This window comes from Chionomys nivalis, chromosome 22 (assembly GCF_950005125.1).
Source record: "Chionomys nivalis chromosome 22, mChiNiv1.1, whole genome shotgun sequence".
Taxonomy (NCBI): Eukaryota; Metazoa; Chordata; class Mammalia; order Rodentia; family Cricetidae; genus Chionomys; species Chionomys nivalis.
In genome coordinates, this window is record NC_080107.1 from 7,507,656 (window position 1) to 7,523,817 (window position 16,162).

The following is a 16,162-nucleotide window of genomic DNA, read 5'->3' on the forward strand; positions in this document are numbered from 1 at the left end:
ACCTCCTGTCGAGAAAGACTTTCTCTAGGTCAGGCATTCCAGTTCTTCCCAAAGGAGGTGTTTTCTCTTGTGGGCTCCGAGCGTTTCCTCAGACAGTTGCTGCAGAGCCACGCCGGTTTGTGTTCTTGCCCAATCATATCTACCTGGTAGTGGATCCAAGCAGAGATAGCTTACACAAGAGTACTAGGTCTTTAGCCCCTAAACTCCTACTAGGCCCATCCTAATAGGCATGATTAAGTCTGGTAGCTGGCAGATCTTGCCAAGATTCCTTTTGTAGACATATCAGTACAAGGGGATTCGCTCATGTCCCGCCTACCTCTAAGTATGAATGTGAATACAAGTTTTAAATTCCAGGGGCATATTCCAGTTCTCTTCTTGCTTTTCAAAGGTGGAACACAAGATCTATCAGACCTTGAAGACAGAAGTCACAAAATAATTCCACACTTGTTAAGAATTATGAATAATAAAGGGTTATTTATTTGGGGGAGACTTACAGATCACTGTCCTAGATAACAGTCCTCTGCATGAACAAGGAAGAGGAACAGAGTCTAGCAGCTGGAAGCAAGAGCCAGAAGCAAGAGAGTGAGCGCCTTACAGCTGCATTTATAGTATAAAAGACCACACCCAAGTGGGCTGGTATCTTAAAGGCTACCAATGGTTGGAATTCCTACAGCAAGGCCTAGTTTCTTGGGATCTTTTGCTTCACCCACTTTATGTTTTCAAAGATGTGAATTCCCCAGTTAAAGACTGATTTACACCATCTTAGAGCTAACTCTGAAAAATGTGCCCCTGAAGCAGAGAGGGTGGCCCTAACAACCCCATGCTGGTTCATTGGACTGAAAGGAAAGTGCTGCAGAGGCAGGAGCTGTGGGCGTTGGGTTGGGTGAATGCTCTAACGTTCTTAATGCTTTCTGTGCCCCCAGGTTATGCAGATGTACCTTCCCTTCTGTGGAATCGCCATATCTAATGCTCAGCTCTTTGCTGCCTCGAGGAAAGAATACGAAAGAAGCAGGGTGAGTAAGGGGCCCTTGCTGACCATGCTCAAGCTTGCTGTCTTTGCAGCTTCTGTGAGTCACCCCATCTTTCAAAAGCAGCAAATGGTCACCCTATAGTCCAGGAACCATTTTCGTTGGTACAATCCCACAATGCCAGGACCGAAGGCCTCTTTATACAGTATGCAAGTTGTAGATAAAAGTAAATGCAATTTCTCTGTTATTGCTGTTTCTAGACTATAGAGCTGGTTTCTTTTAGAAAGGAAATTGGTCTCACATCTGTCCTATGTGGTGGCAGCACAGCCTTGGAGCTTGGAGCTTCGAAATGGCAGCCTTTGCCATTTTACACACTAGTTCCTTCAAGGAGCACAGTGTGCTGCAAGCTCCTTGTTTGAATTTATTTGAAAGGTTTTTCTGGATGAGCAGCACAAGGTGTGCAGGACAACCACACAAGCGCCGTGTTCACACAAGCGCCGTGTTCACACAAGTGTCATGTTCACACAAGCGCCGTGTTCACACAAGCGCCGTGTTCACACAAGCGGCCGTGTTAGAGGATCATCAAGCAGCACAAGAGGCAGTGATCTTACACACCTCCAGGAATCGCAGACTCGAGTAGTAAAATGCACTCAGAAGCTCAGAGAGCATTAAATTATCACCTAGAGATTAAAGTATATTAAGTTCACTCTACATTTAAATATGTGAAGATCGCTGTTGCAGTCTAGAACTATACTCTCTAAGAAACCGTTTTTTTAGAAAAAGGATTAAATCCTCAGCCATTCGATTGATTATAGCTTATTTACTAGGAATTATGATCACGACTGTTTCATAGTAAGCAGATGAATGAGCAGTCCGACTTCACAGCCCTCTTTCTTGGACAGAGCAACCCTGCTTCTAACTGGGCCTCCTTTTCATCCTCAGAATCCGGTCTTGCTCACGTCTTCCCTTCAGCTGCTGCTCCAGCAATGTGCTTCCGTGACCTCCAGAAAACACCCGCTTGTCCCACTGTGCCCCACTTCTACCCACACTCCCCTCTGTCTCCAATGGCATCTCACCCTTCCAACTGCCTCATCAAGCCTTCGGATCCTGCTCATCTTCTTTTCTCGACTTACATGTTTTCCTTGCTCTAGTGTGGGTACCCATCACATTATTATAATATTTGATGATAACCCTCTTCTACAACTGCACTATGAGTTTCTTAAGGGAACCTCTTGTCAGACTGAGACAGTCTTTCCATGCCTGTGTATGGCACAGTTCACTTACTCCTTCAACGACTGTGTATTGTGTGGTTCTCAAGAGACCCTGCCCTGTTATGTCCTGACATAACTTATTATTCTAGTGGGAACAATAGATAATAGAAAAAATAAAGACAAAAACTACACACTGCCAGATAGAAACATAAAGTGGAAGAAAGGGCTAGACATTGCTGTGGATGGGGTAGATTGAACAGTCATTTATATTTGAGGGTGACAAAAGGTACCTATGAGGAGACAACCGAAGTGGAATGAAATGAGAGACCGTGTGAAGACCTGGGCAGAGCATCCAGACCATGGAAACATCAGGTGCAATGGTCCTGTGTTGTGAATCAGGAGAACAGAGAGAGAGAAGGAGGGGATTAACAGCAAGCAAATGAGGATAAGGAGGTGAACAGGGGCCAGGGGTAGAAAGACCTATGGGCATTTCAGGCACTGTTGACTTTAAGTGTGGTGGAAAGCCAGTAGGAGATTTTGAGCTAATTCCAATTCATTTAAAAAAGAAAAACAACTTGGCTTCCTTGGAAACAGTGAAGGGCTGAGAAGAATGGACTAATGAGAAGGGATTTGAAGGAGGGAGAGGAGTTAGAAGACTCTACTGAAGTCAAGAGAAAAGGTAGCTGGCATTAGGGCAGTCAGAAGTGAGACATTCCCTGCAAATCAGTGGTGACGGGTGCAGGGCTTGCTGACGTGGGGGACGGAGAAGGGGACTTTGGGCTTATACACAAGCTTATGGGCAGCAAATGCTTGAATTAAGGACCTAAATTTGAGGACGTATGATATTAGGGATGGGATTATACAAAGTCAGGAGACTTGCTAAGGAATCGAGAGAGGAAGGATGTGTGGCTAGGAGAGAGGAAGAGCCAAGAGTCAGCTCAGGTGTAGACCAACAGGAAGGAGGAGTTCCCAGCTATTTCCTACACAGAAGGGACAGTTTCCAGGCAGGACGCATCCCACCTGTGAACTCTTTCGACAGCCTGTCCAGATGTTTGGTCAACCTAGCCTTCCTCTCTTTTCTGTCTCTTCTGGAGCTAGCCTTTGGCGATTTGTAAAATTTTTACCATTCGTTAGCAAAGCAGCCATTTTTAATTAGAAGGAATAAAAGTACGGTCATACGATTTATCAGTGCAAGACTCCAGGGGCATTGGTTCCTCCTCTGAGAGAAATGTTCATGCGTAGAGGTCCCAGAGGCTCTCCGTGCAATCATAACAGATTGAAAAGTTAAATAATTGTTCAGTTAATATCATCCATCGGAAAAGATGATCTGAGTGATTAAGGTAATGATGTTTCCCCCTTAGTAGCAGGGGACTTGCTTGTAATTTCTCAGACAATTGTCTCTCTTTGAAGAAATTATTTCTCTTATTTTTTGAGATTGTAATTAGATCATCTCCCCCTTATATTTCTTCCCTCCTAACTCTCCCATACGCCCCTCTTTGTTCTCTTTCAAATTCATGGCCTCTATTTTCACTAATTGTTGTTGTATGCATATATGTTTATACATACATACATATACCACACACACAATCACATTCCTAAATACATGAACACAGCCTGCTGTCTGTATAATGTTACTTGTATGTTTTCAGGGCTATTTGGGATTAGATAACCAATTGTGTGTCCTTCCCTGGGTAAGAATTGTACCCCATTAAACGTCTTTGAACATGAAATTACCCCACAGTAACCTCTCACAGCAGATTTGCTAATACCAAAGAGACTGGCTTCAATTAGCGTAGGATTTGCTTCTTAGTGTTTCTCTTTGCTTTGGTCTTATTCACAGGCAAGGCAGGGTCTTTCTTCAGAACTCCCCCAGGAACTTCGGTCCTTTCAGTGACGCCACTTGCAGATCACTTAGGTCATTCAATGTGTGTGTGTGTGTGTGTGTTTAACCTCAAGAGAGTCAGAGAAGAAATTTTGTTTCAAATTATTTCAGGACAAATAATATTAATTCCCAAGTTTCAAAATTAGTCGTGCCCCTGGGCTGGCAATCAACACCCCAATGAATAAATTTGAACCTGTGGATTCATGGAGTCCCTTTGTGAAAGGTCAGACAGACAAACGTCTTGTTTAACTTTATTGATTAAAGCACAAGCCAGTTCCGTGGCTGTGTAATTCCCTGATGACTCTAAAAGAAGATTAATTTCTGCCACCTCTAAATAACCTGTTATTCTGCAAATTCCGAAAAAAAAATCGTCATTAAAATCCAAACAAATATTACTTTGATGCATAAATTCCAAGCTCCCTTGACTAGAGAAAGTAGGAGAACACTGCAGCTTAATTTTGCAATGAGTACACAGCGTTCAACATGTAGTTTAAATTCCTCCTCTAGCTTCCGCACCTTTCAGTCTGCCATCTTGACAGCAATTTTAATGAGGGTTCCTTTGCTGAGATATGCAGTGATATCTCAATGTTCTTCTGAACTGTTGGGAGTGAGGCACTATTTCCTCCTCTGGAAGGGAGAGAGTAGTGGGAGAATATATATTTGAATGCTTGGAGCCTTAATTAACATTTACCTCCATTATCCTTTCAGAATTCTGGGAAAGATATGGGTTAGTGAGAATAGGTATCAAGTTGAGCCGTGAAGCTATTTTTTTTTTCTTAGTAGTGAAAAAAGGCTGTTTGGCAGTTTTCTGAAACAAATCTGCTCTGGCAAGGTCCACATACTTGTTATTTATAAAATGTTGATTTTCGTATTTAGTCATATTGAAGAACCGCTATGGTGGGTAAAGCACCTGCATTAGTGGCTACATGGGTCCTGTTACACTGATCACCTCCATTCTCTGGCTCTATTTTTCAACTTAAGAGAGTATGTTATTAAGTGAATCACTGAGCTATGCAAAACAACCAAAAATGTTTTCAAAAGTAGCTACGTGAAATATCTGTTCTTAGAGAAAATACTACCTGGAGTTTTGTGGGAAGGCAAAGTCGATGCTTTTCAGTCTTTTTCTTTTTACTGAACTCTACATTTTTCTCTGCTCCCCTCCCTGCCTCTCCCCTCCCTACTTCAACCCTCCCCCAAGGTCCCCATGCTCCCAATTTACTAAGGAAATCTTGTCTTTTTCTACTTCCCATGTAGATTAGATCTATGCAAGTCTCTCTTAGTGTCCGCATTGTTGTCTAAGTTCTCTGGGATTGTGGTTTGTAGACTGGTTTTCTTTGCTTTATGTTTAAAAACCACCTATGAGTGAGTACATGTGATAATTGTCTTTCTGGGTCTGGGTTACCTCACTCAAAATAATGTTTTCTAGCTCCATCCATTTTCCTGCAAATTCAAGATGTTATTTTTTTCTGCTGTGTAGTACTCCATTGTGTAAATGTACCACATTTTCCTTATCCATTCTTTGGTCGAGGGGCATTTCGGTTGTTTCCAGGTTCTGGCTATGACAAACAAAGCTGCTATGAACATAATTGAGCACGTGTCCTTGTGGCACAGTTGGATGCTTTTCAGTCTTACACTTCCTAAATACGGGCCTCTCTTGTCTTCAGGCTTTGCTGGAGGTAGTCAACGACCTCTTCGAAGAACAGACTGACCTGGAAAAGATCGTCAAGAAAATAATGCACCGGGCCCAAACTCTGCTGAAATGTGAACGCTGTTCGGTTTTACTTCTAGAAGACATTGAATCTCCAGTAAGTAACCCTCTGTGGTCCATGGGCGGAAGGAAGATAAGTTTATAAGAAATTAAACTTTGAGCAGAGCGGCTGCGTTCACGCCTTCACCCCAAGAGGGAACGTTTTCATAAATAAGGCTCTTTCCTTTAGCAGTGTTTCCCTTTAAAGCGGATGCGGACCTTGGAGCCCGGTTAACTCTGTGTATCTAATAGAAGATGGCGCTCAGGTGTGCAAGGATAGCCCAGCATCACACAGCTAAATTAGCTTAGCTGGACTGTAGGTACAAACCAATCCAGAGCAGCTCAAGCAGAGAAGAAAGTGCCTCAACTCACCTCGGAGACTCTTTGTGCTCCAAAATGGAGAAATATGGAGGCTCTGGCCTGGCACACTTTTATGATTTGTGGCCAGCGTTTGAGTTTGGTGCAGCCGTTTGGACAGTTTGGGAGAAATCAATCAAAAAGCAAAACACAATAAAAATACATTGAAAATAATGGTTATCATCTATCTAAGCAAGCTCTTCAAAGTTAAATATTTAAACTCCCAGCTGCAACTTAATATCTTTGCTGAGAACTCATGTCAAAGATTAAGAATTTGTTTAGCATGTAAGAGTGATTCTAATATCTCAGAGAGAAGTATTTTACTATACCGAACTTAGAGAAGGTGTTGTCTTTTTGCTTTAAGGTTGTTTTCCTCAAAGAATGAAAATTTGAGGTTAGGAATTGTAATGAGCATTGTAAACTTTGCATAGATTGTTTAGAATGTGTAGGGACATGATATGTGAAACTTGATATTTTAGTTCTGAACGATCATGTAGAAATATAAATATGTATGAATTAAGCATAAAACTTATTAAAAGGGCAACAAAGAGGGACAGTGAGTGAAATTCTGCCTGAAAAGCTATATAAATGCACTTGAAACAGACTAACTCCTTATTTAAAAAAAAAAAACTAGCTAAATAAGGGGCAAAACCAAAGGGGAAAGCATTATTTAAGGTGTTTGATGAAGTCTCCTCCCACAGCCCTACCTAACACAGATCCCCTGTCAAAAAGTCTCGGGGAGAAATTATTTCAAACTCAGAAGAAATGGCTAAGTTCTGGACTTTTAAGCTCCCAAGAGGAGCTTAGAGTTTTGTAGCCATTGTTCTAAAACATTAAAACAGGGAAGGGGAAAATGCTTGCTCAGGAAAGTTCTTCTCTCGAAGGAAGGAAGGAAAGCCAGAGCTGGATCTGCAGAACTCACACAGAACAGCCAGCGCTCGCGCTTGTAATGTCAGCACTGGGAGACAGACGGGGGATCCCAGGGTCCACTGACCAGCCAGCCTGCTTAGCAAGCTCCAGGCCAGTGAGAAATCCTGTGTCAGAAAAAAAAAGTAGAAACAACACTTGATGGTATCCTATACCCATGTGTATGCACACACACGCATACATAAACTGCTATGCCCAAATCCGCAAAGTCCCAAAAGCCAACAAGGAGACCAAGTCCCATATGTAAGCAAAGAGTCTTTATTTTATGCAAGTTTGCAAACTCAGTCTTTCCGCGTGTCCATTGTATTAGAATAAACGGAGAGCTCCAAGCCCAGTCAGAGTTGGGTTTTTATAGTAGTAAAGGTGGGGGTGAGGGGTTTCTGAAGTTCAGGACCCCTGACATTTGTCCAGGAGTGTCCTGGTGAGTGTGTGCTGGCAGGTGATCCTATCCACAGCAGTTGGAACATTAGGCATTTCCTTAGGATGGTCTGTTCTTGGGTAGTACTCGGGCAATCTCAGTTTGTGGTTCTTCCTGCAACCAGGTATTGCTTTAGGGTAAACTACTGAGACTCGGGTCTCCATTAACTTACCACAGCTGAGTCCTACACAGGCAGGTGATAATGGTTGGAAGTAATAAACCTCCTTTGGGTGATCTGTTCATATTTAGCTTATCATGGCTGGCTCCTACATTTCCCCCTTCACATTGGTCCCATGACAGGACCCAATGTTGGGTCCTGCTTGCCCCTGGTTTTAAGGAGGTATGGAACTACTTAAATTAATAAATCCATTAATTGACAACTCTGGGCCTGTTTTTCTAGTGTATCAACAGGCACTATAGGTAGTCATCTTGTCGCCCATGCCAGGGAGTTCCCCCTTGTCACAGCCTTTCAATCTATTTTGGGCAGGGAGCATGGGACGACACGTTCCTTTCCACAACTACTTGAAGCTAACATTGAGGCTTTGTTGTCTGGGCCCAAGCAGGTTGAAAGTCTAGCCAAAGGTAGGGAGGAAATTTAGGCAGTGGGGCATTCATCAAATTCCATTGAAGGGACAGGGAGCATTCATATCAGCTGGACTGGTCCACATCAGCTTTCAGGAAGTTCAGGGCTTGCCACCATTCAGAGCAGGTTGTAGTCAGCAACTGATGCTTAGATGTGTCTGCCAGCCAAGTGGAATCTAACTGAGACAAGTTTAAACTAGGAACAGAAGCTAAACTTTAGAAAAAGAGCAGATAACAGGTGTCTGTAAACAGAAGGAATAGACTCATACCTTTGAGTCCTAGCTAACAAGTTGGCTGAAGCTTTGTGGAAGAATCTGGATACCTTTTGCTATTAAACTGACATTATAACTGCCTAGTCATTAATCTTTTAGAGATCTCAGAAGAATAAATAAAGTATATCTGAGTACAGACCAAATAGTTTTTGAATCTATTAAAAATGACAGGGACCAGAGTCCGTATACAGTGAGTCATACCCAGGTCTCCATAGCATTGGAGGCAGAAATATCTAGAACAGCAGTCTTACTATCTAAGCCAGGCCCATAAGGTAAATTTTTTCTTTTTTGTGGAAGAGGGACATGGAAAAGACTAACTTTATTTTGTCTAGGCGAAAGTGGTGCAATCAATTCTCCAAGGTCCTGCTGTTTGTCCACAATCTGGACCAGGTCCTGGCAGCAGGTGTGCACTGGGACATCTCGCCCAGTGGTCAGCATCATCATAACCCAGGTGGAGACATCATGGTGTCTCATAATCTTTTTCGGAGACCTTGGGTTACTGTTAGGATCTCAAGAGTCTCTGTCTAATATAATAAGCTTTTAAATCATTATTTTAAATTGCCATATTCTGCAGATCTCTGAAGTATGAAGGCTGCCTAGGTATATCTGATTAGACAAACTTTGTTTCTCATTATTTGTTTCAAGTTTGACTTTGAAAACATATACAGGGAACTAAATAAGGCTTATTCCTGTAACTAATTATATCAGTACTTTAAAGATGACTGACTAACTTGTATTTTATAACAGTCTATAATAAGTTAGCAGCTTTTACAAGACCAGAACTCCACACTCTGTAATGATTTTGAATTAAAGCTAATAAAGAAACTGGATTAGTCACTCCGAGGGTAATCATATAACAAGTTTATATCTAGCTGTTAATGCTGTCTCCTGCAAAGACAAGGAACAGGTCCCAGGGTGACATGGGAACAGGAGGGAGTCTAAGAGTTAGCATTGCCCCCGGGCAAACTAAGATTCAGGTACCTTCCTGCTGATCTATAGAACCCATCTTGGCAGGTTGCCCTGGGAAAGCTGCCCTGGGCCCTACATTTTTCCCCCTTCACAAGAACCAATAACCGGACTCAATTCTGGGTCATGTCTGTCCAGGAGCTCGGGGGAAGGGGGGTGATACTGGAACCTCAATACCATCAGTCGAACAGTATTTACCTGTTCTCAAACAAAAGCCATCAAGTCTGTTGATAAGAAGCAGCAAGATCATTAGGGGCCTCTTAGAGCTGGAAGGAGACCAGTTGAACAAGTTTTCATCCAGCTTCCCTGCAAGTGTTCTGTTCTCTATCATTAACAAGGCCATTGAATCTCTAATTACCCCCAGAGTGATTGACATACAAACAACATTCTTTCCCCAGGAGGTCCAAACCTCTTAGTATCAATACAAAAATTTATGACTCAGTTTATCCAAATAGCTTAAACCCAACAAAGTTAGCAAAGACAAGGAGGCTAAACATACATTTTCAAGCCTGAATAGACCTTGAATAAGGAAATATATTAATATACCATTATAAGTTAATGACTGAATTAAACACAATTAAAAGATGCCCATGTTTAGTAGATGGCCTTACTCCTGGGTGGCCTGGGGGAAACATGTAGGGGGGCTACAGGTAACCTGGAGACCACGTGTTCATTCTGGGGGGGCAGTTTGAATAGCCTGTGGGAGTGGTCTTGACCTTCCCTGGGGAGGGGTCACTGTTTGGCAGGCTTTCTCACAGGTGGAGTTTGGACTGAGGCAACTCCAAGGGAGGGAGCGTATGCCAGGAACTGAGGTTAAGCCCCCAGCCAAATAATAAATGATAATTCAGACTTGACTTGAACATGTTATATTTCTGTCTTAGATAGTCTCTCCCCCATAATTAATAAAAAAAAGTCATAAAATAAAGAGTATAGGATGTCTTCACAGATGCCGTATAAAGACTGTGAAATCCAAAGGCTAGATTAACAGCGCACGTTCCAGAAACATGGAAAAAGCTTTTGAAATGGGATTTTCTGGAAGAAAAGTAAGCAATAGATGAGAAGGAAGAGTGAGAGCAGGAGAGGGAGAGGAGGAAGAGGGGAAGAGGGGGAAGAGGAGGGAGGAAGGGGGGGAAAGGAGAGGGAGAGGAGGAAGGAAGGGAGGAGGAGGGAGAGAAGGAGAAGACAGGCCATGCCATTGGTAGAGCTTGGAAGAAGCAAATGTGAAATCATACAGAAATGGATATTACCTTTCTAGAAAGCAAGAAAGAAAATAAAAGACAGCTCTAAATGTTTTAAGGAGCACAAAGAACAAAATTGAAAATGAAATGGAAGAAAGTAAATTATACAAAAGAGAGAATGACAAGAATAGGGGCACAATGAAAGTTCAGAACACAGATAATTCGATGTCTCTGGGAAGAACACGGCAGACGGAATGAAAAAGGCTTTCAGGATCATAACTCGAGGGCATTTTACTTAGGTAAAATCAAAGTTGGATTTAGAGATTGAAAGAGCAGACTATTCAGGAGAAGTCAGTACTCACTGCTCAGCGCTGAATACATTTGATGCTAATGGAATTTAACGATAGAAAAAAAATCAGATCTGTAGGCATCTAGGCAAAACCTCATGACCTTTGGAAAAAACTTTATTCCCATGTTAGACTTAGTCACATTTACCCCTGTGATAGAAGGCAGTGGAACAATAGCTAACCAATCCTCAGGGAGAAAATATTGGCCTACAACTTAAAATCTAGGAAAATTCAAATTCAATTATTTAATCACAGGTAGTAGATGCTTTTACATATACATGGAGGAATATAGGAAGTATAGTTCCAAGGGCCTGGGAAATGTGGGCAGCTGAAATCTAGTCATGCAATGGATGAAAGATGGCAGGATAAGCAAGTCCAGCATTTAGTGCTGTGTGCTTTGAATGTGCAGCTAAGGGTAAATACTAAGGCCTATATCGTGGGAACTAATGTAAGCCTCATGTTAAAAACTGTAGCAAGGTACTGGTTCCTGTGCTTGGGAAACATGGCAACAGGCAGTGGACTGGCTGATATACAGAAGCAGACTGTGCCAGGGGAATGTGTCCCTTTTGTGTTTTGACTGTGAAGTGTCTGACATGTTTGAACACTCAGTCCTCTCCTAGTGGCACTGTTTGGGAAGGCTGAGGAACCTTCAGGAAGTGCAGCCTTCCTGGAGGAAGTTGGTACCTAGAAGCAGGTCTTTATAGTTCCGCCCCACTTCCTGTCCACCCTTTGCTTCCTAACTGTGACTGCAATGTGACCTACTGGCTTCTCTCTGTCCTGCCACCATGCCTTCCCTGTCACTGCCACATCTTCTCCACCATGATAGACGATGTCCCCACAAACTTAAAGCTAAAATGAGCTCTTTTTCCCTTACGTTGTTGCTCCTTGTCAGGATTTTATTAGTGCAGTTCTTTTTCTACTAAATGATCTTAAGCCAGCATTTGTCTGGGGAGAGATGCTACTATGTCATCTCTCAAATGTGTTTCCTGCAAATCCTTCTGAGAAGTGATCTGGGTCAAGAGAGGCCAGTGCCCCACAGTCTTGATATATCCATGACTATACACCCCAGGCTCGTATACAGAGAGTTTCTCAACAGATACCTTTGGTTTTCTGTAATTTTAATGTGTCATGTAAATCAGTATCTCTTTTTGATTTGTGCTTTAAGGTTTTGTTAAAGAATCTTTGTTTTCAGTTACAGTGCTCTCTTTCTCTCTCTTTCTCTGTCTCTGTGTGCATATGTGTGTATGTGTGCATGTGTGTGTGTATAAAACCTTGTCTTGGAACTATTTCCCCCTTCTTTGTTGGTACATCTGTATTGTAAGTACCTTTAAAAGCCTGGCTCTGTCTGAGCTCGCGGCATTGTTCCTTGGCACTTCTTGTCTCAAAGTCTGATTTCTACAGTTTTACAGTACTTTGGTACTGAATAGGGCAAGTCTTCTCTGTTGTTCAAGTTTAAAATTATCATCTCACTACATCCCAGGAGAGGAAGGGGAAACTCCTCTTTACACACTTACGCTTTGCCATGGAGGAAAGTCTCTCCTAAAAGGGGCTTGAGGGTCTATATAAATTAGCTCGATTCAGGAAATAACCAGGCGAGCTAGAAGATAAAACAATTATATTTTTATTTATTATAAGGGAAAAATTCATGAAAACAGGAACGAGAAGTCCAAGCTCAACTGTGCTCCAAGGGAACCACACAGAGAGCGCATACCTGGACTGTGCACCTGTTTTTCTCTGGGTCCCAGCAAGCCACACCCTAACTTGGTCCCACCTCTTAGAGATAATTGGTTGACCAAGCTTCCCCAACAAGGGTCTTCAGTCATGGTCTTTGGGCATTCAGGTGTAAACTGTGAATACCAAAAGTAGACATGCTGAATGTCTTTCCAGATCGTCTCATGCCAGAATTAATATCTCACGGTCTTTTGCTTCTCTTAAGTGTTTCGGTTGGTTGATTTTATGTGTGACTCTGTCGATGGCTTTTTCTATTAGAAAACAAAACAAAGCCCTTGGCTGGACACTGCTGTCAACATCAGGAAATGTTTGTCTTTTGACGTGAACAATGGGTTAATGATATTCCATTCCGGGGACTGTCTAAGTGATTCCTGTCACTTCTCTTAGCTCCTTCCAGCGCATGCACTTACTATCATCTCTGTGTCCTTTAGAGCCTGGACAAGGAAACAGAGTGTAGACATTGCAGTCCAAGGTCCTCAGGCACCACTGCAGCTTTGCTACTTCCCATTCTCTGTTCTGATCATCCTGATGCCTGGCAGCCAGCTCCTCTCCAGCCTGCTAACAGGTGCTTCTTGGCTAAGCCTCTGACTTCAGGGCTGCTTTCTGGGACTTGCTTACTAAATGGAGCAGAGCAGCCAAGCATACTGGATTTCTAACATGAGTCCTTTGCGTGCATAAACCCTCAGTGAAACCAAAGGCTGGGTGACTTCCCCATGTCCTACACCCGAAGGGAAGTAGCAGCTGATGAGTATCATCCAGTTGTATTGAAGCTGCCTGTGACCCCCTCCTTCCTAAGTGCATCAGAATAACTTCTTGTGGCTTCCTTTTCCATCACCTTTTTTTCTATTTCCTGTTTCTTTCTTTAATAATTTTCCTTCTATGTGGAAACCAATTTAAATTCTGTTCTATTTTTCTTCCAAATACATTTTTAGAGTACAAGATGGAAGATTTATTTCTTTTAATTCTCTGATAATCACCTAAATGACCACTTTTCCATATTCATGCTCAGGTATTCAATCTCTACTGTTAATATATCACATTATATATTCACATGTTAACTTTTTATTAGGAATCAAATGTACATTCTTTTGAGTTACAAACCACCTTAACTCACTTTGTGAAGAAGTATCTATTAATATATTAGCTCAACTCCCACTTTGGTGACTACTGAACTTAAGTCTCTGTTGGCCCTCTGTGCCACATCCTGTCCCAAGTTTCTTCTGCTTCTGGATTTCTCTATGACACTTAGCAAAATCATTATGGCTTGTGCTGCAAACCACAGAGCAGTTGCCGGGCTTCTTCTCACCTTCTAGTTCTTCCAATGCTTCTATCTCTGTCCTTATTAACCTCTCACCTGGGACTGTCTCCTGTTTCCTACCTTTGCTTGGAAACAAGGGATTCTCTTCAACCACTTATTAATATGGCTCCTACTTATCTTTTTAATCGTGCACCTGCTTTTCCTAATCATCATTTAATTTTTGTAACTGCCTGTTGCCTCAACAATAGTGTTCATCCACTCAATATTCAAGGCTTACCACTTCGGTTACTAGGTTAACTTTTGGATTTCTTCTCTGGTACCAGCCTTGTTCTAGCCTTTTCTTTCCTATCTACTCCTCTTCCTGTGATCAGTCTGCCTGTGTCTATGTTTGAGCCTCTACTTGTGCACATAGGGTCTCTGTGGGAGAAAGTGCCCTGGATAGTGAAGGGGGTGACTGCTCAGGCTAAGGCAACAGGGAGGATGCTCAGCAGTGAGGAATGCATCGAAGAGAAGGAAACAGGCTAGAGCTTTAGAGACCTGTAGGGACAAGGGGATTGTCTGTACTATGTAAGAAGAGCCATGAGGTTGGAGACCAGTGTTATTTCAGAGCACCGAAGGGCAGGAAGGGCTTCTGAGCAGAGACACTTCTGCATTGTTGACCAGAATGTTGTTATCAGTGTCACGGGGCTTAGGACTTGGGTAATATTTGACACTGTCCACATTGACTGTCCTCTCTAGCCCCTCTTCCACACTCCTCTACTGTTGGTTGACTTTCTGGCTTGGTGGCCTTGAAGACTGATCTCTACACAGCGTAGTACTTGGGCTATTTTGTCCTCTGGCTTCCAGCTAAGTCTCACAAACTGGGAGATCAGCACAAAACATATACGACAGGGGTGTTATTGCCCCCTTGTCACCCTCAGTTAGAGAGGTCTGAGTCCTTCCCAGATATTTCAGCTCCTTGAGGAAACTAACAACGTCACTTCCTTCTCTTTTCCCGTTCTCTCTGTGGTGCCTCAGATTTAGGAGAATTAACTCATTTCAGAGTTGCTAGTCGCTGGGTACTTTCCCTTCCTTACTGTCTATTGTTGCAGGACACACTCCCAGCCAGAATTAGTCTCTTTATTGAAATATGATCCATTAAACTCCTTTGACTTATTCACTATTTCCTTACTTCCAGAAGACAGTGGTCTAGTGCCTCTGCTGGAGAACTTCCTCTCTGTCCCGCGTAGAGCAGCCCTCTCCCTTGCTGGGACTTAGTTCACCCGATGCTGTCACCGCCCTGCATGCGTGGGTGGCCTTTGAGCATCTATCAAGATAGAATTGTGCATCTGTAAATTGCTTCCTGATCTGTACCATGCTACATTGTGAGTTACTCACAGACAGAGCATTTCCACACCTTCATATTTTCAGAGCCCATAACAGTGCCTGGAGCACAGAGTTTTTGATAAATTCTGATTAAGTAAACACATAAAATGATAATTAATATAAGGGAAGGCTTTGCACAAAGGGAGGGTAGTGGGCTATCGTTTGAGGTCACTTTGGCCTTTTTAAGTAGTCCTTTCATATAAAATAAAGATTAAGAAAAATCTAAATTGATGATTACTTAGTAGTGATTTTCTTTTTTGTGGCAGCAATATCTACTTGAGTATAGTTTTGTTGTTCAGAGTTGTTTTTAAGTGAAAAGAACGGAGAGGAATCAGACTAACTACTCCTTGACAAATATCCAAATTAAAAAGACTTCTCTCCACGGAGCTTTTCCAAAGAACAAGCAGGGAATGGCTTGTTTTCTTCACTTGGCATCTCTAGCTTTCCCCGGGGGGAGTCACCAGGCTGATGTAGAGCAAGAGGCCCTGGAGACCACTTGTTCACATTCACTGGTCTGGGAGCCACTTCTGCTACCCCCCTTAGAAAACTCTTCATTCAAGCGCATCCGTGTCCGTCCTCAATCTGTGTTCCTGTTGTACCGATACAATAAAGTCAGAATTGAGTTCATGCAGCCAATTTTATGAAATAAATAAACCTAAGATTCAGAACTTGCTCAAATCATGAATGCAATGTAAATCCTGTTCTCTTTAATTTACAATTTTATCTGTTTCTTTTTGGTTATGATTTATGCAGCTATGGGTGTTTGATCGCAGACAATTGTCTATTTGAATGGACCTCCATCTTTCTCTCCTATGCTCTGTCTCTCTCCACTTCTCCCCTTTTCTCTCCCTCCCTTCCTCTCTCCCCCTACCTCCCTCCTCCCTTCAGTGTCTAGGATTCCCCTTTCTGAATTATAGATCAATCACATCTATTTATCATTAATAATTTATCAC

At 42.4% G+C, this 16,162-nt stretch overlaps 1 protein-coding gene across 1 annotated transcript in view; it reads left to right on the forward strand.

Moving 5' to 3' along the window:
• Pde11a (phosphodiesterase 11A) overlaps nt 1-16,162 on the forward strand; it is a 270,583-nt gene that overhangs the window by 91,116 nt on the left and 163,305 nt on the right. Inside the window, exons 3-4 of the mRNA XM_057754935.1 lie at nt 924-1,013; nt 5,726-5,866. Coding sequence (XP_057610918.1) covers nt 924-1,013; nt 5,726-5,866 — 231 coding nt within the window. The remainder of the gene's footprint in view (nt 1-923; nt 1,014-5,725; nt 5,867-16,162) is intronic.